Source organism: Chelonia mydas, chromosome 5, assembly GCF_015237465.2.
Source record: "Chelonia mydas isolate rCheMyd1 chromosome 5, rCheMyd1.pri.v2, whole genome shotgun sequence".
NCBI lineage: Eukaryota > Metazoa > Chordata > Testudines > Cheloniidae > Chelonia > Chelonia mydas.
This window is the reverse complement of record NC_051245.2, coordinates 80165535-80192406: the sequence shown is the minus strand read 5'-3', so window position 1 is coordinate 80192406 and position 26872 is coordinate 80165535. Positions and strand designations below refer to the sequence as shown.

At 40.0% G+C, this 26872-nt stretch overlaps 1 protein-coding gene across 1 annotated transcript in view; it reads right to left on the bottom strand.

The window, feature by feature from the left end:
• ADAMTS19 (ADAM metallopeptidase with thrombospondin type 1 motif 19) overlaps positions 1–26872 on the bottom strand; it is a 274323-nt gene that overhangs the window by 113370 nt on the left and 134081 nt on the right. The window contains exon 8 of the mRNA XM_007056790.4: positions 19590–19695. Coding sequence (XP_007056852.3) covers positions 19590–19695 — 106 coding nt within the window. The remainder of the gene's footprint in view (positions 1–19589; positions 19696–26872) is intronic.

Below are 26872 nucleotides of genomic sequence, written 5' to 3'. Positions count from 1 at the left end.
TACCCCATGTCACTTTGTACTTCAGATCTCACACCAAAGACAATGCTTGTAGCCAATCCAATAGTAAACTAACTAACAATTTATTAACTAGAAAAAATAAATTAGTGTGTTAAAGCAGGCGACATATATACACAAATGAGTTACCGTCTATGATTCCAAAAAGTGCGTAGTTGTAGTAAACTGTCAGCACCGAATGTCTTTTAGGGCTAACCCAGGTTGACCCTAGTGATTTCTGCTTCTGTTTACCTAGCTTCAGGCCGGTGAAAGTCCAAACAGCAAAGAGAGAGAGAAAATTTTCTTTTGTCCCTGTTTTATTCCTTTCTTCCAGAATTCAAGCTGATGGAATGGGCTTTCTTGCACACACCTTGTGGGTGTGAGGGCCCTTAATCAAGTCTTTGTAACATGATATTCACAATGGTGCATTTAATTTTGATAGTCCTTCTTGATGACTGGGTTCACAGTCTCAAAGCAGGCATTTTTACAGTTATAAAGCAAAACTTACATATTACCTTATAACATGGCATTCAGACATCACAAGTGAAATTACTGCATGCTCAACTTAGAAGCATTTCATAGAGTCTGAACACTAAACACGTTCTTACCAGTCTAACACCTATCCTGAACAATACTAACATGGAGGTGAGCTGGTCTGGTTTCCAGCTATGAATTTGTCAATACTCAGCAGACACCTACAGCCTTGACAAGAACTGGCACCTGGCCTGTCAGTGTCACAGGAGGTCCTGCTGTTTGGTGTGGAGTTAGGAGGCCTCTGAGAATGCTTACCAGATCGGACACCCTGCATAAGCAGCAGAGCACTTATCTCCCTGCAGTGTGGCTCGCACAAGAGCTTAGGCGACCAAGCACCTAGAGAGAGGCAGCAATGTGCCTGCCCAGAGGCAGAAATAAAGGCATGTAAGGAATTTTTAGTGCAAAAACATAGGTGCCAAGCAAGTTTACGAACCTTCAGGGTTAGGGGGCAGCCAAGTAGGGTTTTGGGAATGCCACTGGTGCCTAAATTTGGGGTTTAGGCACTTAGAGTGGCAATTAGGCACTTGAGCCTCTGGATACATCTAGCCCCCAGTGTACTAATCAGAAGAGCAGCTATTTCCAATATCCTTGTGTTAGCCTGAATAATTTTTCTAAGGTAGTGAAAAAAGTTGCTCCCCTGATTAGTACATTGAGTGCTTATCTTATTATCTTTTTAAAAGTCTCAGTGTCAATCTGTTTCATTATAACACAAAATACGAGACACTCTGATATAGAAAATAAGATAAGATGTTTCAGTCTGTACTAAGTAGCAACTGCCCTTAATGATTTTAAAAATAAAATAGAAAAATGACTATAAGATAAACAGATTATTTCAATTATTATATCTTGTCATAATGTGTTGCCATACCATGCCTAATGCATACTTGTATTCTTCCATGCATGGCATGCCCAATGTTCCATCTAGGGTGACCAGATGTCCCGATTTTATAGGGACAGTCCCAATTTTGGGGGCTTTTTCTTATATAGGCACCTATTATCCCCCACTCCCCGTCCCGATTTTTTACACTTACTATCTGGTCACCCTAGTTCCACCTATTGAACAAGTGAAGAATATGTAGGATAGAGATTGGTAGCGCAAATTACATAGCAGAAATTTGTCTGTTGTTTAAATAAAGGAACTCCTGTGTGGAAAAATTTATATTATGAAAATATGGCAAACTTTAAAAGGTAATATATTTACTTTAAAAGAGAGTTCTCAATATATTGGGAAAATGCAATAGGCATTGCTTTACTTTAGGGACCTCATATCTTGGAAGTTAAGTATTGTTCATCTTTGCCCCTCTTCTGTTTAAGCAGAACTAGGCATTGCCAAAGCACACATCTGCTGTACCTTCCTTAACATCATCAATGTAGCTTGTGGTCTGTTATAAAGATAAAGTTGCTGCACACACCCTTTTCTTAATACCTATAACAAACGTGCATAAAAAGTGAACACAAACTGGGAATGCAGAAGTCTTAACTCCTCATCTCCTCCACCATGCCATGTAATGCAATAAAAAATCTGGAGACTCACTGATATATTACCTTTTACCAAGAGATAAATTTAATGCAATAATATACATACCATACAGAGCACACTTCCACATTTTCATTGTAATGATCATGGACATGAAAGTACATAATATTCAATTTGGGGAAATATCTCAGTGGTATGGTATTTAGTAATCCAACATGACGTAATGGACATTTGTAAGAGACAACTGTACTTTTTCACAAACAGAAAACCACTTCAGAAATTGTGTCTGTGTGTAGTGTTGTTCTGGGGCTTAACACTTCTGTTCTTACCTAATTTATCATGTTAGTGCTGGGCAGATTGCCCCTTGTATCCATGAGCTCCTCTTTCCCTCGTTTTGGAGCCATTCATTCTTATGTAAGTGAGAGCAAGACAATCATGCATGTGTGTTTGTGTGGTAGGAAGATAAGGCAGTTTGGGTAAAGGGATGAAACATTTCACTAGTCTAAACTGCTGTATTTAACAAAAACATCAGTGCTGCACTTTTAAGAAAAAGTGCATCATATCAGCATGGAAACTGATCAAATTCTGCTGTAAGAACAGGAGCTTTATTATTCTGAGTGGGATAAAGAAATGCTTAATCCACCGTGGCTGAGAGAACATATACACGCCACATATTACATGAATATAGGAAGTATCTTATGGAAAACATTCTCTAACTGAAACATTAGCAATACTTCAACTCACTCTATTCAACTAACCTCCATTTATATAATCTCAGTTTAAATGTATTTTGACAAAGAGCCTTGGTCAAATAAACTTGCCACTAACATTATGCATGGTTGTCAAGTCAACTGAAAAATATTTTTATCTTATAAAACCTCTCAAGCTTGTTTAAAAGCAACTGCCAGAAAATTTTTGTGATATCATGCAGAAAGCTGGAGCACACTATGGGAGATTTTGAGGATGGCCCATGTTGATATTTAACATGAAATAGGCATTAGAAACCGTTTTTTTCTCCTAAGTTTCTCTGTACTCAGAACAGTGATCCAGTTGATATACTGTACTTGGACTTCCAAAAAGCCTTTGACAAGGTCCCTCACCAAAGGCTGTTAAGCAAAGTAAGCAGTCATGGGATAAAAGGGAGGGTCCTCTCATGGATCAGGAACAGGTTAAAAGATAGGAAAAAAAGGGTAGAAACTAATGGTCTGTTTTCACAGTGATAGAAGTAAAGAGTGTGGTCCCCAAAGGATCTGTACTGGGACCAGTGCTGTTCAATATATTCATAAGTGATCTGGGAAAAGAGATAAACAGTGAGGTGGCAAAGTTTGCAGATAATGCAACATTACTCAAATAGTTAAGTCCAAAGCTGACTCCAAAGAACTACAATGGGATCTCACAAAACAGTGTGATGGGGCAACAAAATGGCAGATGAAATTCAATGTTGATCAATGCAAAGTAATGCACATTGGCAAGTATAATCCCAACTATACATACAAAATGATGCAGTGTAAATTAGCCATCACCCTCAAGAAAGAAATCTTGGAGTCATCATAAATAGTTCTCTGAAAACATCTGCTTAATGTGTAGCAGCAGTCAAAAAAGCTAACAGAATGTTAGGAACATTAGGAAAGGGATAGATTAAAAAAAAATCAAAATACCACTATATAAATCCATGGTCAGCCCACACCTTGAATACTGTGTATAGTTCTGATCACTCTATTTAAAAAAAAAGATATATTAGACTTGGAAAAACTACAAAGGAGGGCAACAAAAAATGATTAGAGGTTACGGAACAGCTTTTATATGAGGAGAGATTAAAAAAACTAGGACTGTTCATCTTGGAAAAGAGTTGACTGAAGAGGGATATGATAGAGGTCTATAAAACTATGAATGGTATGTTGAAAGTGACTAAGGAAGTTTATTTACCCCACCACATAACATAAGAACCAAGAAGAAAAGGAGCACTTGTGACACCTTAGAGACTATAAATTTGTTAGTGTCTAAGGTGCCACAAGTATTGCTTTTCTTTTTGCGAATACAGGCTAACACGGCTGCTACTCTGAAATAAGAACCAAGGCTCACCCAATGAAATTAATAGGCAGCAGATTTTGAGCAAACATAAGGTAGTACTTCTTCACATAATACACCTGTAGAACTTATTGCTAGGGTATGATGTGAAGGCCAAAAATATAACTGGGTTTAAAAAACAATTAGATAAGTTCACAGAGGATAGGTACATCAATGCCTATTAGCCAAGATGGTCAAGGAAGCAACCACGATCTAGGTGTCCCTAAGACTCTGACTCCCAGAAGCTGGGACTGGATGACAGGGCATGGATCACTTGGTAATTGCCCTACTCTGTTCATTCCCTCTGAAACATCTGGCTCTGGCCACTGTCAGATGACAGGATACTAGATAGTCTGGCCCAGTATGGCCATTCTTATGTTACTGTGAAAATAGTACCGTGTGAGGCTTTTATGCTTTTATTATAGTCATGCATTCCGAAATGACACCTCTTTCACATCTGAACAAATAACAACCACTTTGTTTTGCTATACAAGTTAAGTGCGGCTATGCACGCACCTTCTGGAAAAAATTAAGTCCACACTGAAATGATGTTATTTGATATTTATCCTGCAACAGGAGCTCAAAATTTCCCGCAAACATGGTACATTCATTGCAACAGACTTGCTCAGTGACACCACACTATTACACTTGAAATACACTTAAGTATTATTATTATTATTATTCATTACTTGTATGCCACTACTGAAGCACATTGCATTTACAAATTAGAGCTGGAGGACCGGATTCTTTTCTCACAACAGAGTAAATCAGAAGCACGTTCACATAAATGAATTGTGTTGGACCAGTATTAAAGTGGTGTACGTTAGATCAAAATAAGGCTTAGAATCTATGCTCTGAAGAGTTTACAATCTAAGGACTGGTTTCTGCAAACACCTAACCTAGTGCATATGCTTATTTGCACACATAGTAGGATCAGGCCCTAAAATGAGACAAGGACCTGAGGAACGAAAAAGAATGCCAATTTACAATACAAATATTTTAACCTTTCAAGAATTTGAGGCCTGTGCCTAGAATGACGATTACTCTAAAATACTTTAATGCGCTATCCAATTAAGAATTATAACAATAATTAATAGAGAATAAAGAGAACGAAAACGACAGAGAAATACAGTAGCTAACCACAGCTATAAACCTATATAACCTATATTCTGTGGTTACATAAAGCTATATAACCACAGAATATAAATCATAGCTTCTGTTACCCTATTAATTTTGTTGTGCAGGAGTTGTAAATTCTTGATAAATAAAAAATGTCACTTCAACAAGAGCAACTTGGGAGTATATATATATATATATAAAACCTAGAAACTCATAGAATTTTTAGGGAGGAAAGGGTGCAACAGTAACGGAAATATGTATTATTAAGGAACAAATTGTAACCACTTTTTGAAATAACCGCCTGAGGGATATTTTATTATCAGGCACAAGTACTTGGGGATACATGGAAGAGGAAGAGGATGTGGTCTCTCAGCCTGATGGTTCCCTGGGGCCCATTTTGAAGAAGACCTCTCGGGGAGGCTTAGCAACTCTTAGTTGCTTCGCTACCTCCCATTACTCCTCTAGGAGCTGAGTTACCTTTGACTAAGCTTCCTGTTCCTCTAAAAGTGCCACCACCTCTCTGACTGTAGTGCAAAGACTGAATGGTACTTCAAGAAGAACTACCTTAGGAGCAGACATCTGAGGGGTCTCAGCTATAGAGAGGGTGGACTAGGCCTAACCTATTTTATTATTAACATTTGGGGAAAAAATAAAAAATGCCAAAGGGTGCAGAGATACACTCTCTGTTCCTACTGCTGGCTATTGGTTTGAGCACACAGAATCTACCAACTGCCTAGGAGGGATTAACCAAACCATAAAAAACAGGTTGCCAGGGGAACTGTGGACATTTGTCTGAGCCATCAATAATCCCACTTCCAACCCCAAACTCCAAAAGTTAAAGGTCTAACCAAGAGGAGGTGATGAGTGAAAACTGCAAGCTGAGAGTAGCAGTGATTTGTGAAAAGTCATTGCTGGGTGAGACATTGCTGAAGAAATCTCATTTTCTGTACAGGGGATAAAAAGTCTCTTAAGGTCTTGGTTACTTAACAGCTAGTTTCATGTATAAATAGATATGGCTCCACCGTGATATGCAAAGAACAGAATCTAATCATGAGAGAAGATCATTCTTGAGAAGGGAATATTTTCATAGGATCTGGCTAAATAACATTTTAATAATTTATTCATGAATGTCACAATATGTTTAAAATAAATTATCCAGTGAATATTTTTTTCATTATGGGCAAACCATTCACAAGTAATTATGAGACTCATTACTTTTTTGACTAAAATATTAATGAATAACTTTTCTCCCATTATTCACCAAGTTCTAATTTTTATTGTGTTGTACTATGGATATACTAGTGTGATCCAAGTCTTAAAAAATGGACTTGAAGCCATAAACTCTCAAGTTTTATCCTGGTTCTAATATTGATTCAATGTGTGGCCCTGAGCAAGTCATTTAACATGTTTTTAGCTTCCTTTTCAGTAACATGGTGATAATACTTACTTAGCTAGCACAGGGATCTGTATGGGCACCGTATAATCAGTTATTATTTGTCCTGCATTTTGAGGACATAAAATTCTGTAAGCGCTGCCATGTTATTGTTATATTGAAGAGTTCATAGGCAAATGACCTAATAGGCAGCTTTTATATGTTGTTTTATGTTGTTAGTAATATGAGTTACATGAAAGGTACAAATACTGTTTATTCTGGTTAATAATCAGGCTGTGACCAACACGTGGCTGGTAACTCATCCCACAGCCAGGTCCACAAATAATTGTTTTAGAATGTAAGGCCTGGTCTACGCTACGAGTTTAGATAGAATTTAGCAGCGTTATCTCGATTTAAACCTGCACCCACCCACACAACAAAGCCCTTTTTTTCAACTTAAAGGGCTCTTAAAATTTATTTCTTTACTCCACCCCCGATGAGGGGATTAGCGCTGAAATCAGCCTTGCTGGGTCGAATTTGGGGTACTGTGGACCCAATTCGACGGTATTGGCCTCCGGGACCTATCCCAGAATGCTCAGTTGTGACAGCTCTGGACAGCGCTCTCAACTCAGATGCACTGGCCAGGTAGACAGGAAAAGGCCCGTGAACTTTTCAATCTCATTTCCTGTTTGGCCAGCGTGGCGAGCTCACCTGCACAGGTCACCATGCAGAGCTCATCATCACAGGAGACCATGCAGTCCCAGAATTGCCGAAGAGCTCCAGCATGGACTGAACAGGAGGTACGGGATCTGATCGCTGTATGGGGAGACGAATCCATGCTGGCAGAACTCCGTTCGAAAAGACGAAATGCCAAAATATTTGAAAAAATCTCCAGTGGCATAAAGGACAGAGGCTATAACAGGGACCCGCAGCAGTGCCGCATGAAAATTTAAGGAGCTCAGGCAAGCCTACCAAAAAACCAGATTGGCAAATGGCGACTCCGGTTCAGAGCCCCAGACATGCCGCTTCTATGATGAGCTGCATATCATTCTAGGGGGTGCAGCCACAACTACCCCAACCCTGTGCTTTGACTCCATCCAAGGGGTGGGAGGCAACATGGAAACGTGTTTTGGGGGCAAGGAAGATGATGATGAGGAGGAGGTTGTAGATAGCTCACAGCAAGGAAGCGGAGAAACCGGTTTCCCCAACAGCCAGGATCTATTCATCACCCTGGACCTGGACCCAGTACCCCCCTGAACCCACCCAAGGCGGGCTCCTGGACCCTGAAGGCGGAGAAGGGACCTCTGCTGAGCGTACCGTTGTAAATATTATACATGGTTTAAAAACAAGCGTGTTTAATGATTAATTTGCCCTGGCATTTGCGGCCAGTACAGGTACTGGAAAAGTCTGTTAACATGTCTGGGGATGGAGCGGAAATCCTCCAGGGACATCTCCGTAAAGCTCTCCTGGACATACTCCCAAAGCCTTTGCAAAAGGTTTCTGGGGATGGCAGCCTTATTCCATCCTCCATGGTAGGACACTTTACCATGCCAGGCCAGTAGCACGCAGTCGGGAATCATTGCAGAACAAAGCATTGCAGCATATGGTCCCGGTGTTTGCTGGCATTCAAACAACAAACGTTCTTTATCTCCCTGTGTTACCCTCAGGAGAGTGGTATCATTCATGGTCACCTGGTTGAAATAGGGTGGTTTTAGTAAGCGGACGTTCAGAGGTGCCCGTTCCTGCTGGGCTGTTTGCCTGTTGCTGAACAGAAATCTTCCCCGCTGTTAGTCATGCGGTGTGGGGAGGGGTGAAGCCATCATCCCAGAGAATTGGGTGGGTGTGTATGTCAGGGGGGTTAGTTGGGTTTCTGCTGCACATGAACCCGGAAACCACAGCCCCTCCTTTTAAATTGCCAACCCATTTTTAATGGCCAACCCAACAGCTACTTTGTATGGGAAATGAGGGCACTGCTGTTTGAAACCATTCCCACATGTTATGAAGGTTAAAGAAGCCAAAAGACTGTGGCTTAGCATGACTGCCTGCAAGCCGAATTCTGCTGCCCAGCCCTGCATGAGTGATCTCTCACAACAAACCAGCATACCCTCAATAAGAGGCAAAATGCAACCTTGTAATGAAAGCACACGTGCTATGTAATGTTAACAGCAAGGTTTACTGTGAAAGAGTGTACCCATTGTTCTATAAAATGTGTCTTTTTAAATACCACTCTCCCTTTTTCCCCCTCCACCAACTGCATATGTTTCTCCTTCCCAGAGGCTAGCGAAGATTAGAAGGCAAAAAAAACGCACTCGTGATGAAATATTCTCTGACCTCATGCTGTCCTCCCACACTGACGAGCACAGACGAATGCGTGGAGGCAGACAAAGTCAGAGTGCAGGAAAGCACAAAATGACCAGGAGGAGAGGTGGCAGGCTGAAGAGAGTAAGTGGCGGGCTGAAGAGAGGGCTGAAGCTGAAACGCGGCGGCAGGAGCTGAGAGGAGGCAGGATTCAATGCTGAGGCTGCTGGATGATCAAACTAATATGCTCCAGCGTATGGTTGAGCTGCAGGAAAGGCAGCAGGAGCACAGACCACCACTACAGCCCCTGTGTAACCAACCACCCTCCTCCCAAAGTTCCATAGCCTGCTCACCCAGATGCCCAAGAACACAGTGGGGGGCCCTCCGGCCACCCAGCCACTCCACCCCAGAGGATTGCCTGAGCAACAGAAGGCTGGCATTCAATAAGTTTTAAACTTTTAAACTTTTAAAGTGCTGTGTGGCACCACCCCTCCCGGTGTTTCCCTCATCCACCACCCCTCCCAGGCTACCTTGGCAGTTACCCCCTATTTGTGTGATGAATTAATAAAGAATGCATGAATGTGAAGAAACAATGACTTTATTGCCTCTGCAAGCGGTGATCAAAGGGAGGAGGGGAGGGTGGTTAGCTTAGAGGGAGGTAGAGTGAACCAAGGGGGGGGGGGGTTCATCAAGGAGAAACAAACAGAACTTTCACACTGTAGCCTGGCTATTCCTGAAACTGGTTTTCAACGCTTTTCTGATGTGCACTGCACCCTCCTGTACTCTTCTAACCTCCCTGGTGTCTGGCTGCGCGTAATCAGTGGCCAGGCAATTTGCCTCAACCTCCCACCCCGCCATAAACGTCTTCTCCTTACTTTCACAAATATTGTGGAGCACACAGCAAGCAGTAATAACAATGAGAATATTGGTTTCCCTGCGGTCTAACCACGTCAGTAAACGGCGCCAGCGCACTTTTAAACGCCCAAATGCACATTCTACCACCATTCTGCACTTGCTCAGCCTATAGTTGAACAGCTCCTGACTACTATCCAGGGTGTCTGTGTATGGCTTCATGAGCCATGGCATCAAGGGGTAGGCTGGATCCCCAAGGATAACTATAGGCATTTTAACATCCCGAATGGTTATTTTCTCGTCTGAAAAGTAAGTCTCTTGCTGCAGCTGTTGAAACAGACCAGAGTTCCTGAAGATGCAAGTGTCATGTACCTTTCCCGGCCATCCCACTTTGATGTTGGTGAAACATCCCTTGTGATCCACCAGTGCTTGCAGCACCATTGAAAACTACCCCTTTTGGTTTATGTATTCGCTGCCTTGGTGCTCCAGTGCCAAGATAGGGATATGGGTTCCCTCTATCGCCCCACCACAGTTAGGGAATCCCACTGCAGCAAAGCCATCCACTATGAACTGCACATTTCCCAGAGTCACTACCCTTGATATCAGCAGCTCAGTGACAGCGTTGGCTACTTGGATCACAGCAGCCCCCACAGTAAATCTGCCCACTCCAAATTGATTCCCGACTGACCGGTAGCTGTCTGGCATTGCAAGCTTCCACAGGGCTATTGCCACTCACTTCTCAACTGTGAGGGCTGCTCTCATCTTGGTATTCTTGCGCTTCAGGGCAGGGGAAAGCAAGTCACAAAGTTCCATGAAAGTGCCCTTACGCATGTGAAACTTTCGCAGCCATTGGGAATCATCCCAGACCTGCAACACTATGCAGTCCCATGACTCTGTGCTTGTTTCCTGGGCCCAGAATCAGTGTTCCATGCCATGAACCTGCCCAACTGACACCATGATGTGCACATTGCAGGGGCCCGTACTTTGTAAGAAGTCTATGTCCATGTCCTCATCACTCTCGTCACTGCGCTGCAGTTGCCTCCTCCTCACCTGGTTTCGCTTTTCTTGAAGGTTATGGTTCTGCATATCCTGCTGGATAATGCGCGCAGTGTTTATAGTGCTCATAATTACCGCGGTGATCTGAGCAGGCTCCATGTTCCCAGTGCTATGGTATCTGTGCTGAAAACAGGCACGAAACGATTGTCTGCCGTTGCTCTGACGGAGGGAGGGGTGACTGACAACATGGCTTACAGAGTTGGCTTACAGGGAATTGAAATCAACAAAGGGGGTGGCTTTGCATCAAGGAGAAACAGAATGGCCCCCTCAAGGATAGAACTCAAAACCCTGGGCTTAGCAGGCCATTGATTTCACGGAGGGAGGGAGGAAGGGAGGAGAAAATGAATACAAAACAAATCTGGTCTTATTTCTTGTTTTGATCCTCTTCGTCTATCTTTATACATCTTGCTGGCAGCAGACGGTGCAGTATGACTGCTGGCCATCGTTGTCTCCTGGCTGCTCATTAGAAGACGGTGCAGTACAACTGCCGGCAGGACTGAATCGCCATGATACAAAACTTAAAAGGGAAATGACCTGGCTGAGTCACTCCCATGTTTGCCCAGGTACCCCTGACTGACCTCACCGAGGTCGGCTAAAAGAGCACCCTGGAGTACGGCGATGATGTCTACCAGTCATACTGCACTGTCTGCTGCCAAAAGGCAATGAGCTGCTGCTGTGTAGCAATGCAGTGCCGTGTCTGCCAGCACCAGGAGACATATGGTGATGGTGAGCTGAGCAGGCTCCATGCTTGCTGTGGTATGGCGTCTGCACGGGTAACCCAGGAAAAAAGGCGCAAAACAATTGTCTGCCGTTGCTTTCATGGGGGGGGGGGTCGCTGACAATATGTATCCAGAACCACCCGCAACAATGTTTTTGCCCCATGAGGCATTGGGATTTCTGCCCAGAATTCAAATGGGCGGCGGAGACTGCAGGAACTGTGGGATAGCTACCCACAGTGCAATGCTCCCGAACTCAACGGTTGCCTCAGTACTGTGGATGCACTCTGCTGACTAAATGCACTTAGAGCATTTGTGTGGGGGGACACACAATCGACTGTATAAAAATGGTTTCTACAAAACTGACTTCTATAAATTTGACCTAATTTCATAGTGTAGACATAGCCTAAGAGAAAAGCAACAGAGCTCATGGCACAAAGGGATTTCCTCATGGAACTTACAAGGGAATAATTTAGCTTGGAGGTGCAAGTGACCTTGTCACAGAGACATTTTGCTGATGTGCATAGCCAGCTGCATAGCCAGCTTTCTATTTAGCAAGATTTTATTCTATCTTTATTGGATGAACATGTTGCTGGCCTAGGAAAACCAAACCCACTCCTTACTCTATGAATTTTATGCATAAATCAAAAGAAATATGTGGCCAAGGAATATTTGTCTCTTTCCAGCTATTAAGGCTCTAAGATAATGACAATATTTTAGAATATGCTTTGAATCTTATAACCATTTAAGACCAATTAATGGGATTCATGCAATACATATTCTAACAAATATGTTAAGAGTCATAAAGTTCACTAAGTACGTGTAGAACACTGTACTGCACCCTGCCATCTGTGTGAGCTTGTGACTTCTGCAAAACAGCTTTTCTTAATTCCCTCTGCCACTTCCACCACCATTCTTCCACAGGAGATGTTGGATTCAGGGATGGCACAAGTGATGGAAAATTAAGAGCTCCCAATATGCTTTCCCATTTTACCGTTATATAACATTTTCCCATCCAAGTGTCATTTTCTCTGAGGTGGCTGCTACAGTATAATTTACATGATATTTGTTGCATTGCTTAATGATGCTCACTGTTCTAAACTTGTGTATCCTGTGCTCTGTGCTTTTGCTTTGCATATGCATTATGTCATACATGTAAATATGGAAATAGAACGTGGGACTGGGGGAGGAAGAGGAGCTACTTTCTCAGGCATTCTCCTCTCTCCTACAGCAGGGGCTAAATGACAGGTAATCTGTGCCCTCTCTTAGTCAATGCTGCTTCAGGCTCAAGCTGTGCAACTGTATTTGACTCAGAAATGGAGTTTTTGCATAGGTAACATGTGGAAGAGAAAAGAACAAATGCTGTCACAGGAAAAGCTTGAAGGAACCAAACCTATGTGGGGAGAGGAGTGCCCCACTATAATTCCTCCCTGCAAAAGCCCCTTAAAAAAATTAAGAAAACTCCATAATATGAACCTTCACAAAGTGATCCTTTGTCCTTCTGATTCCTCCCATGTGTAACTCTGCTGGAGTATACAGTTTGGGCCCTAGACTGAAGCACATATGGGTAATACAAATAGTTTAAAACTTTGCTGTGATCGTTTTATTTAACTTAATAAAATGAAACAAATAATTTAATTTAAAAATCCACTAAGAGGCCATGTATCTAATACAGGGCAAGTGGGCAGCAACAACAAAGAAGAGGCTAAAGGCAAATACTGCAAACTGCAATATTTCAAGATAAATAGTTATGTCTAAGGTTTATGTACTCAGTTCTATGCCAAGAATCATTACTGAACTATACCATGTGATCAAATGAAAAAAATATGTAATTAGGAAAAGGAAACTTTGAGGCGTCAGATATTCATTGAATTGCCAACAAGATGGCTAATTCTGTTTATTAATGAAAAACATTGACATTAATTTACACAATCTCTTGTCCACTTTCTCACAATTGTCTGAAATGTTTTTAAATATCTACTAAAGTTATGCATTACATAAAGTGTTTTCCACATATTGGACACTATGTTTCCAAGACACTGCTCCAAAATGATATTAATTAAAGAATCATCTTGTAGTGCATTACTCAAACATAGGACGGAAAATTGAAAATTTTACTTATTTGCTTAATCTTTTAAATTTCGAATGATTTTACATTTTTTAAACTTGCTAAAGAAATGTGGACAAAGCATTTCTGAGGGGCCGGGGGATTTGGATGTACAAAGCCTGTCAAGAGTAGATTCTTCACTCTGGCTAGTTTTTGTACTGTATTTCGTCCAGAGCTCTCTCTTCCTCTAGCTGTCTGTCTGTCTTCACAGAACTCATCAGTGTAAGTTGCCATTAGGGAAAAATATGCTTGGATAAAATAAGATGCTCTCTGAAAATTTGCCTGTTCTTAGAACTTGAATCCAACAAATTAGTTTTTGTGATTTTGAAAATTCTAACAAGGGCATTCGGCTTTCAGTTTGCAGCCAACCAGAAAGTGAAAACAAAAACCTCAAGATAAATTGGATCCATCTCTAAAATCCCTATTTGTAAATGTATCTTCTGAAAACCTTTCCCAAACCATTTGAATGTTTGGTGTTCTATACTAATTTTGCCAGGCAAAAATTCTCAGCTGGTGTTTATCAGCATGGCTCCATGATTTTGAAACTGTCACCCACTTTTGATCCAAAATACCTAAATCTGTTGATCTTTAATGTATACATCTTCTTGAAAATGTCTCAGAAGAAAGCTGAGGTGAGCAGGGTGAATGATGGGGTCTTTGGAAACTTGAGGGATGGGATACTTTGCTGTTTTGGGCTGACTGGCTGCTTTTTGTGGGATCTACCATTATTTTGCCATTATTTTTATTTTATTATTATGGATGGGATGGATTTTTGATGCCTTGTCAGGGAGCTTAGACCTTGGAATAGGGTGTCTTGTAATTAACCTTAAATAAAGAAATTAAGAAAAATAAAAACAAATTTGCTTTCAATATAGTTTTTCAATGTATCTAATTCTGTTCTTATTATACCAGTATAAATTAAGAGTATCTGTTGAAATCAGTGGAACTACCCTAATGTAAAACCAGTCTGTGATCAAAGTCAGTCTCTATGTAATAAATAAAAGGAAAATTCTCTATGCTGCTTATGTGTTTTGCCAATTCAATAGAATAACCATTTAATAAAGAAGCAAGTGAATATGGTATCTTCTTTGTTATGAGGAGTTGATCCAAAACTGTTCTCTTGCTTACACATGGATAATATAAGCAGATTAAATAGTGTTTCTTGTAGAAATAAAAGCTTCTAGCTACTGTACAAAAAAGATAGCCCAGTGTGTGCCAAAAATAATATAAAAGCATGACTGTGCTATGTGATGACTGACCTCAAAATTGACCCACAACACTGCAAACCTGAAGACAGCACAAAAGAATGTTAACTGCTAACAATACTGTTATAGATGTATGTATATAAGCTATTTTCTTAGCATTATGTTCTGTAGTTAGCAGAAAATTCTCCTTTAAAAAAAAATCACACGTTCTATACTGTGGCAGTGTTTTTCAAACTTTGGGCAATAAACTTAAGTTTCCAAATCCATATTCAGGTGCCTAAACAGAAGTATCTTGGTTTCCAGAGGTACTGAGTAACCCCATCCCCCATGGAAATCAAGGGGACAGCACCTTTGAAATCAGGCCACTTCTATTTAGGTACCTAAATATGGATTGTGAAGGAGAGCTTTAGGCACCTTAGATTGAACACTTTTGGCTTTGTGACTTGAGAGAATAGTGATGCTGCTACAAGTGAATCATCTTACTTAACAAGACACATTCTGAAGTACAGTGACTACTAAGGAAATGGGAAATAAAAGCAGTGGAGAAATTGAAATAATTGATTCCTCATCTAAATTATGCTTTCAGGAAGCCAGGCATGGACTCTATTAATAGAAGTATTAATGTTGATCTTAATTGTTTAATCCTAATATGGATTTCTTACTAAAATGCTTTAAAACAGATTTTTGTGTTGGAAAGCATAAAGGAAGTTACCATCAAGGTGAAATTAGTAACTAGGGGCTGAATTGTGTCCTTGTGATCTTTGCATCGAGGGGTCCTCTATGCAAGGATCTCCACAGGAAAAGGGATGTATGTGTCCACCACTTGCACAGAAGTATTCCACTACTCCCCCTAAACTCCTTGGAGGGCTCTGTGGGGGTAAGGAGGAGGTAGTGAGCAGATCAGTCAGGGCCAGAATACTTACATCATCCCCTCCTGCAGCCAGATACATAATATTTCCCCAGTAGCTTCCTACTTGCTGAGGAATTCACAGCCAGGGACGTGCTCAGGAGTGTAGGTCCAATGGACCCATAGTAGCAGGAAGCAGGAACACAGTCAGAGAGATCCTGGAGCTACTACTCAGCTTTCTGTGCCCCTATATAGGTATGGTTGTATCAGATATCTGGCTTTGTGGTCTATCATTTTCTGGAGACAGCTATTTTAACACATTGGTACAAAATGTTTCACTTGGGTAAGTAACCTGTATTCTGTGATCAGCTTTAAAATGTTAAAAACAAGGCTGGGTACATTTATAGTAGCATTCTATAGGGAAGGTGTGACCAGAGAAAGCTCTTTTAAGAATTAATTTCCCAGCTATATAGACACTGGATGATACCCAGTGCATGCTTCCAATTATTTATATGGCTCCCAAATTGTGTTAAGTGCTATTATATATTATTTATTTAGATTTTAAGCTCTTCAGTTTATATTTGTACAGAGACTGGAACAACGAGGCTCCAATCTTAGTTATGTCCTCTCGGCATATTGTAATAAACAAACAAACAAACAAACAAACAAACAAACAAACAAAGTGTTTCCCACTATAAGAGGGTTTCTTCAAATTATTATAAAAACACTACAAATGAAATGGAAGAACACACAGGGCAAGTTCTAAGTAAGAGAAAGGGGTAGGAGGAAGGTATGAAACAGAAGCACAAAGATTAAGTTCCACAAATACAGTAACAGGATATTTTACCTCCAAAATCAAGATGAAGCCCTTGTAGATGGCAAGCAGTGTCAGATCTTGAGCCTTGTAGGCCAACAAATGTAGAACTCCTATTAGCCACTAATTTACTGATCAACTCAAGTAACAAAGCAGCAGTTAAATTTATCCAAATGGAAAACAGAAGCTGAAAAGCCATAATCTCATTTTAATAATAATGTAACTAATTGAGTGGGGAAGACTGAAACTGGTAAAACCTAAAAACAAGCAATTCAAAATGTGAATGAAAGAAGATAATCCATGTTGATTCCACTAATCTCAAATTTCACTGTATCTTTTATTAGAACCAAGAGCATGAATAAGAGGTTGTGGTTCCCGCAGGGGGGAAAACATGCGTTACTGAGTCAAGGCATTTGCAGAAAAACTGTAATATAGTGAAACACCTCAGTAATTGAGTAACACCAAAGATAACCATCTGTAGCATGTACTGTCTGGTACTTCCATGTGGCTTTTGTTCCTAAAGAATTCTGGACTGTTTCAGGTCTAAATTTATTTCTGCAGGAAACAATCAGGATTTTAACTTGAAAAACTTGTTTATAAAAATCACCTTAAGATTTTTTACAAGGCTAAAGCCATTTATATTAGTAGAGTATTTTAGCTACAGATTTCTAAAACATGTTTTGAGCTTTATGAGGACTGAACTTGGCTCACTCCTCACATCTAAAGAGTTGCAGCAAAACTGCACAACACATAAAAAGTATTTTTCTTATCACGCTATAGAGAAGTCTTATTTATTAGTAGAGTAAAAGATGTTATATATATTTCAATTTGTAACTTAGACACAAAACATATATATTCCATGCTATGATACAAAAATTAGACAGGTTTGAATGGAACAAACTATGCTGACTGGCTGTGCACCTTTGCCCTCTTCATACTCTGTTCCTCTGCTGCCAGCCTTGTTTATGGTTTCCACAATGCACCTCTCTCCTTCCGCTATTTATCCATCTCCTTCCTATTTATCCATCTCTGTTCTTATCATTATAGTATCTGAGCAGCTAATATCCCTTCCTTCCTCATTCCTTTCCATTTCTCGTTTTTCTCTCACTCGTTTTTCCTTTCCCTCATCCCACTCCACTTTATGCTTGTAAACTAATCCCCCTCCCACCACTCTCTTTACCTCCACCTCTACACCAACCTCCACCAAAAAAATCTCTAGATTATCATTGTTCAATAGAATGATGTTCAAAATGTATCCATAGGGAACTGTGAAAGCTACATGTAGAAACTCCCTTGAGTGTGCTCAATGGAGGGCACAAAAATAACATTAATAACAAAAATAACAGTATATTCAACCATGACTACAGAGCCATAAGTACACTAATATGTATTTACAATTATGCACAGCAGGTTATGAGCATTTTGGGGATATATCAAAGTAGGTAACTGAGAAAATATTCTTAAATGCTCCACAGCTCTGCAGAGTTGTTCTATTAGGAGCTTACAATTAGGTCTGCATGTAGGTCAGACAGAAATCCATTCCAAAGCACAGAATATACATTTAAGGAGTTTGATGTGCAAAAACAAATGCACAAAAATTAAACTATTAATTATTTTCAGTTGCATAAGGCACTTCAATTCCAGTTCTGAAAATATTGCCAAAAGTTTTTGGAAGCATACTTGTTTGTACTTAATGCCCCGTGTGCTAAATGTGCTCTTTGAAAAATCTTGCCAACAAGAGCTCATAAAGTTTATTTATTTATGCATTTTATAACAGTGGACGGTTTTCATTGTCATCTACAAACAGGTGGTGGGTTTTCTGGTTTTGCCTTATATTTAATTGTATTTTCTCTGAGAATTCCTTTCTATAAACAGCAGATATCCAAAAATTAATTTAAAGGAAAGCATTTATTTCTACTTAATTTTTTAAAGTTTAAGGAATTTAGTGGCCTTAAATTATTTCTCTGGCAGGGATTCACCTGGAATGAACATCCCTGTAACTCTCCTCACCATCCTCCATGAGTTCATAGAAATTGTTCATCTCTAATTCACCGGGAGAGGCTATCCTTAAAACCAAAAATCTCATTTAGTATTGACTTTCTTCTTCAGTATTAGATACTGGGATCTCAGTTCTCTAGACAGTAACTAGACATGTTCAAAAGTGGCTTCCAATTTACAGTGCCCATCTTGAGACACCTAATTTTCAGAGGTGCTGAGAGCTCACAGTTCCAGCTGAAGTCAAATGGCAAATGCAAGAGCTCAGATGGAGATGTCTGGAGCAGAGCCTCCAGAAATGATGGTCTCAAAAACTGAAGCTGCTTCTTAAAACTTTGACCTAATTGATAAACTTGTATCAAATATTGAGGATGAATACAGGAGATTCTCCCCCAGTAAAATTTAAACTTGTAAAGCACTGACTTATTTATTCTTTTTTGAAGGGTGGGGAGATCAAGCAGTGAATTCCAGGTTTGATATCTAATTTGTTTGGGCAGCATACTGCTTTTTTGTATTAAGTTTACTCCTTAGTACTCCCTACTCTCCTTCTAGCCAATAAGAACAACATCTTGCTGTAAAGAATTTACATCTTCAGCTTCAGCACAATCTTTTGCTGTTTGGGGTGGAGGGAAGCTAGTGTTTTGATGACCATTATGATTTTAAAGGAACTATTTTGAGACTGGCAAACTCAATAAAATCTCAGTCAACTTATGATTTCATTACACGTTTTTTGGCAATATTAGTCAGAGCTGCATTTGATGCATAGTACCACAATCCCCAAAACAAGTTCAGGAGACACCTGTTCTTTCCCCAGATTAAATTAGATCTTCCAAATGTTCTAATGAATTATTGTATATATAGAATGACTAATGTGCCATTCAAAGATGTAATTATTTTCTTGACTTATGTGCTATATTGACAAATTATGTCAATTTTAACGAAAAAAATGAATTTCCTTACACTTATCATAAGTCATAAGTAATGGCCTTCCTTAATTAAAAAACAAGAACACATACAAAACCAAAGCTCTTGTGTTATGTGATAAACTCCTGTATTAAAATTAAAATTAAATTTAGAGTCTGGAATAATACATGTCAACAAAAGTTAGGGATCTTTGTTTTCTTTCATGTACTTACTTGTGACCCATCTCATGGGCAATGGTAAATGCGAGATTCAGACCATTGTCCTCTGCAATAATACATTTTCTTTTTTCACTGCACATTCCACTCAAATATGCTATACCTAGGAAACACAACCACCACACCAGGATTAATCATTATGAGTATTATTTATTATTTATATTTACATTATGGTCCTGGATTGCGGCCCTATTGTGCTGGTGCTGTACTAACACATAGGGATGTACCTGCCCTATACTATTTATAAACTTATTAAAGACAATTCGCAATTAGTGAATTTAGCATCAATAGCATAGAAGGGAGAACAGAAGATCAGGATAGTGACAATATCACTCATTTACTATATAGTGTGCACAAAATTTGTTCCCAAACAATGTTATGTATTTAAATAAGGTGTGATACAGTAAAATTTGAACAGCATATTGTTAAAAAAGGCAATACAAATCTGATAATTTTATCCACAAATCTTCACAATTTTTTTTGCTAATAGACTTTAGTTTTATTTTCTGTTCTTCAGTTTCTACTCTTTCATTTTAACATTAGGACTTACTAATTTTTTAAGCACCAATATGGAGTTCAGTGCACAAGTTAGAAAGGAAGACGAGTTTTTAGAGGAAACCTCAAATTCCATAAAACTATAACAATCCTTAATAGACAGCAGTCTAACCATCACATTTATCATAAATGCCAAGGACAGTATCAAGCATATGATCTAAACCCTAGATTTTCAGAAACAGGAGCCTAAATGTTAGACACTCAAGTCCATGACTAGGCTCCTAAATAAATGATCTAATATTGCAAAATGCTGAGCACCAAGCAGCTCCATTTGACTGAGATCGTTTATTTAAGAACCTAGGATTTTAGGCTCCTATTTTTGAAGATCTTGGTTTAAGCAGTCTATTTGATTATTTACATATTCCAAATGTACAGCCTATTTCATATCGAACATTCCTTCAAAGAAATGGCGCCCTCTGGATCAACATATTTGTTGGATGTTTCTGATACAATTAAATGGCTAGAAGCATTTGGAATTTAGTCATAATTAGCCTTCTAAATGTACATCTCATAGGATGAAGTCCAAATATTTTAACTTTTCAGCCTGCAAACAGAAAGGCCTTATCTACACTTTAGATAAGCTATTCCCAGCAGGAGAGTGGGGTGGGGGGAGAGAAAACCTTTTGAAGTGATAAACACCCATTTTTTCATGATCTGTGTGTATAAAAACATCCTCACTGCATTTTCCACTTTTATGCATCCGATGAAGTGAGCTGTAGCTCACGAAAGCTTATGCTCAAATAAATTGGTTAGTCTCTAAGGTGCCACAAGAACTCCTTTTCTTATCTACACTGGGAATTTTAGGCAATACCCACATCACTGCTCTGACTAGGTTTGGACAATACAGTGGTAAAATTATCTGGGGGCTAGTCTATACTAGTGCTCCCACTAGTGTCAGCACCAATGGAGCAATGCTAGAAGAAAGGTAAGAGAATTACCTAACTTCTCACTGTAGACATAGCAAAAAAGGCAACTGTGTTATACTGTGAAATGTTATTTTACATTGGGAAAGCCCTCTCTATGGGCTTTGTTTGCACAAGAAAGTGAGATGTCCCTGAAGGTTTTCCACAACATGCTTTTCTCACACCCCCACTAAATGGAACATAAATACAATGTGTTGGCTTAAAAGTAGAGAAAGCTCTCGATTCTTCTCTGGCTGGTGAAGTCTGGATGTGGCAGAAGTAGCTGGTGACTGGTTGAGGAGTTTGAGACTCCCAGCCTTTCCTGCCAGTGGGCAGAGCAGCAAAGCAAATGAGAAAGGGGAAAGAGGTGCCTTAGGTGACACTAAACTGGGAGGAGAGGTAGATACACTGGAGGGTAGGGATAGGATACAGAGGGACCTAGACAAATTGGAGGATTGTGCCAAAAGAAATCTGATGAGGTTCAACAAGGACAAGTGCAGAGTCCTGCACTTAGGACGGAAGAATCCAATGCACTGCTACAGACTAGGGACCGAATGGCTCGGCAGCAGTTCTTACAGTGGACCAGCAGTTCTTACAGTGGACGAGAAGCTGGATATGAGTCAACAGTGTGCCCTTGTTGCCAAGAAGGACAATGGCATTTTGCGATGTATAAGTAGGGGCATTGCCAGCAGATCGAGGGACGTGATCGTTCCCCTCTATTCGACACTGGTGAGGCCTCATCTGGAGTACTGTGTCCAGTTTTGGGCCCCACACTACAAGAAGGATGTGGAAAAATTGGAAAGAGTCCAGCGGAGGGCAACAAAAATGATTAAGGGACTGGAACACATGACTTATGAGGAGAGGCTGAGGGAATTGGGGATGTTTAGTCTACGGAAGAGAAGAATGAGGGGGGATTTGATAGCTGCTTTCAACTACCTGAAAGGGGGTTCCAAAGAGGATGGCTCTAGACTGTTCTCAGTGGTAGCAGAGGACAGAACAAGGAGTAATGGTCTCAAGTTGCAGTGGGGGAGGTTTAGGTTGGATATTAGGAAAAGCTTTTTCACTAGGAGGGTGGTGAAACACTGGAATGCGTTACCTAGGGAGGTGGTGGAATCTCCTTCCTTAGATATTTTTAAGGTCAGGGCTTGACAAAGTCCTGGCTGGGATGATTTAATTGGGGATTGGTCTTGCTTTGAGCAGGGGGTTGGACTTGATGACCTCCTGAGGTCCCTTCCAACCCTGATATTCTATGATTCTATGATTCTATTCTAGGCAGCTCCTCTCCTCTAAAATTATGATGTTCCTTATATAGGCTTAATGCTTCCCTCCACCACTGCTTGATCGCTATAGCTGCTAGTTCCCCGTAGTATTCTACTGGCTCTCACAGGCATGATATAGCACTGAACAGTTAAATCCTTTGATAGGTTCCATACCTATTGCAAGGAAGAAATTATAACCAGTAGTACTCATTACAAGCAACAAATACCAATTTACGTAACCAAGGCTTCTCTGTACACATAGTTCTTATAAATGCATTGATTACTGTTAATCTTCTAGGGTCTAACACTTGGAATGAGAAGCCTGCATTCTATTTACATTAAATTAGATTCTGAATCTAGATACAGCCAAAAGCACATATACAATTAATGCTTTATTCCTTATTAAACAAAGTTGACCTTATACATGAAAGCCACATCAAACACTAGCTACTGGATATAAATCAGCCAACTACTAATCGAGAACTAGTTTCATGTCTTGTCCATGGTTATTAATTTCATGTGTAAGGAAAAAAACTGGCTTCGGTAAGCAGCTGCTCTTGCTTCACACACACACACACACACTCACTGCAGTTTCCTTAGGTAAAAAAGAATTTCTTCATATATATATATATATATATATATATATATATATATGTTCACTGCAGTTTCCTGTGGCTTATTAACACAGCTGGAATTGCTCCAAGGTTAAATCCACTCGAAAACCAAAAAAAACCAAAACAACCCAACAAACTCTGAACAATTGCTCTTTTGTTATGATTAAAGTATCCCCACTGAAACCTGTGGGCTTTCCACACAACTTCAAATTAACAAACTTTGTACTTGAAAAGTCTTACTTGAACTCAGTGATAGCATCTCATACAATTTTAAAAACACCCCAATTCCATGTCTAAGAAAAAAGCCTAAAAGAAACATTGACGGTTACATATGTCAGAACAAGAAACAGTATTGAACTGATGCACGCTTGACAGAAGATGTTAAAATTCTCTTAAGCTGTGGATGATCAAAGATGCTTTTTAGGATAATTAAATACAGAATTATTAAATGCAGTAGAACCTCACTAATTTGCAGTACAGCTATAATGAAATATCACATTTTGTGAATTAATAAATCAATAAATCAATTATAATTTAATAATAATCAATAAAATGGATTGTTTCACAAAATGAATATTGTTTTCATTTTATTTTGTCTACTATTTATATGGTTAATGATATTTCATATGGTAGCAGTAAATATACTGCCTTATATTTTGTGTTAAAAAAGAGTGTTGTACAATAATACATGTCCCCAGTACAGAATCTTCTAGTGTATCTTTGGGAGGCAAACACCTCTATTATTTTGCATGTGTTTTAAAGAGTGTGGACTAGCTCTGGTAGGTAAAGTATCAAAAAGTTATCAACTGTCTTTGCCCAGTTACTAGTGGACAAGTGTCCACATCATAAAACCATGAATAAAACTAGCAAAAATAAGTATAATTGCAGACAGTGTTCATGGTGAGACAAAGGATTCAATTAATATGGAGACTGAGGTACCCACAACCCCAAAGATCCATCCATTGGTGAAGTGTGGAAAAAAACCATGCTGCTCTCATGTTCAGTGTATAATTAAAAGCCTGAGTCATTTTTTAATAATGTTTTAATACTCATGGTCTCATGCAATACAAAAAACTATTGGCCTGGAGTTTGGGTTGAAAGATTCTAGCAGGGGGACAAGCATCCTAAGAGAGGGAAATGTCACTCATCCTGTGCAGTAACTGTAGTTCTTTGAGATGTATGACCCTCTGGGTGCTCCAATTCAGATGCATATGTGCCTCCTGAGCCTTCGATCAGAGATTTCTAGCTAGCAGTGTCCATTTGGCTCCCACATGTGCCTTATGCCACCTCATGGCAGAAACTGAGGCTATATAGGGGTGCACTGGCCAACTGCCCTCAGTTTCTTCTGTTCTCAGTTATCCCCTAGGGAACAGCTGAAGCAGAGGGAAAGGAGGACGAGTAGTCAAGCTCTATGACACACATCTCAAAGAACTACAGTTACTGAACAGAGTGAGTAACATTTCCTTCTTCTTTGAATAGTGTCCCTATGAGTTCTCCACTTCAGCTGATTTCTGAGCAGTATCCCTAGAAGCAGGGGGGGAGCTTTGGAACAGGGTTCCGAACTGAAGATAGTACCGCAGAGACAAGTGTCTCATCAAATCTGATGGCAGGGAGCAGGGAGTAATGCTCTGAAAAATATATGGACAGAAGTCCAAGTAGTGTCTCTACATATCTCTGATACTGGAACATTGTTCCAAAATGCAGCAGATGTTGCCTATAATCTGCTTGAATGCATGCTCACTCAATGCGGGGAGAAGGAAGGGCTGAGCACCTGCACACTTATAACAGAAATGCAATCTAATATCCATTTCAAAAGTCATTCAACAGAAATAGGAGCTCCCTTAGCTCTATCTGCAAAGTATAAGAAGAGTCTAGGCAATCTCCTAATCTGCTTAGTCTTATCCAGGTAGAAGGCCCTTCTAACATCCAGGGATAGAAATAGGATTTCTCTGAACTGTGAGGTTTCAGAAAAAAAAATACTGGTACATGATATGATGTTATGTGATTAAAATATGACCATGTAGATCGTTGTTGCTACCACTGTTAAATAATCACAACAAATTTTGTACAGAGTGCATCAAGTAAGGTGTCAATGGAAAGTTATGGTTTGCTGAATATGATTATCCTATTTGTATGCACATATCATTTTTGTATCTGAAGTTATGAATATTGACTATGTACCTGTATTTCAAATGTGTTTGCTCCTGTGGTATCACCCATAGGGTAATTTGCACCCAGTCTGGCCAACACATTGTGAATGGAATATTCAAGTTGATGGCTCATCAACAAACACAATGGACCATGGAAGAAGCCTATCCCCCCGACGGACTTTCATGTGAATGTTTTCACTAGAGTATGGGTAATGGCCTCTGTTATGAATCAGCGAATCATGCAAGGGCATGTGACTAAATCATGCAACCCTAAACTCCATCTCGTTACCTGTATTTTTCCACAAACTGGACTGACGGCTTTGTTTGAAACAGTGAGTTTCCCTCCACAGGGCATAAACTATAAAAGTCCCTGGAAACATCTCCATTTGGTCTCTTTCCTGATCTGATCTCTGGACTATGAACTTATACTAATGGGAGCATTCTAACCAAGGAACTGAGGAACTTCCAATGATTTTGGAGAAACCAGAGACTTAACAAATCAGCAGTTTATACTATCACTGCTTCAACCCTGATCCTAGAACCTTGAAATTACTGTACATATTTGATTCCTTTAACCAATTTTAATTCTCTCTCCTTCCTTTCTCTTTCTTTCTTTCTATAAATAAACCTTTAGTTATTAGATACTAAAGGATCGGCAACAGCGTGATTATTGGGTAAGATCTGAGTTATATATTAACCTTTGGGATCAGAAGAACCCTCTGTTTGATAAATTGGTTATAAAGAACCACTCATCATTCAGTCTACTGTCTGCGTGTTGAATTCAGAACTGGAATACGTGAGGAGGCTGCATTTCTGACTTCTTGTTAGCCAGTGTGGTGAGACAGAAGTTTACTTTTGTTGCTGGTTAGGTATATCTTATAGAAAAATAACCACCAGTTTTGGGGTGTCTCTGCCCCATTTCTCAGCAGCTTGTCCTGAATTTGGTATTCTCAGTTGTGACCCACTGAGACACATTGACATTTGGCCTACTTTTGGTGGGTTCCATGGAACCAGGTCAATTAAGCTTGATCAGAACCCCACGCTATTCAAAATTTGATATTGAGAGTTTTGGTGGTTAAAAAGTAGCTACAATGAGTAAGCAATGATCATATGAGGGTCTAGACAGAAAAACTTGCCCACAAAAGGGATTATCCTTTAAGAAGAAACCACCTGCCATGGATTGATTGCAGAAGCAATCAAACTCCAAGCCCTGAGAGTCTATGTCTTGAACTTGAACAAAGAAATGGAAGAGATTAATCTGTTGGTCTGGGTGTTGTTACCCCTGGCCGGAATCAGTTCCCCTTTCCCTCATCCTAGATTACTTGCTGGATCTACAGACATCCGGATTATCCACCAGTTTAGTCAAGGTACACCTGGCTGCCATATCGACCTTTCATCCCCTGGTTTGTGCTCACTCAGTATCATACAGATTTGTTAAGGGTACAGATAATCTCTTCCCCCACATCAGACACCCCACCCTGTCTTGGAATCTCAACCTAGTTCTCAACCACCTCATAAGATCTCTATTTGAACCAATGGTAACCTGCTCTATATGTGAAATCCTGGTCTCCCTGAGGGACAGTACTGGTGGTGCATTAAATTACTGTTGATAGGCAGCCCTCAGGTCCCAATGTGGCCTTTGCAGGTGTCCCTAAGGAAGTGCAGGGTGGCATACAAGGCTTGTTCCACCACTTTCAGTGACCAGCAAGGTCTTCCCTGCGTGAAGGCCGATTCCCAAAGAGGTATGTAGGAGAACCCCTCACTGAAAATCGAGGGGACTGATTGGGAGTCCTCTTCCTC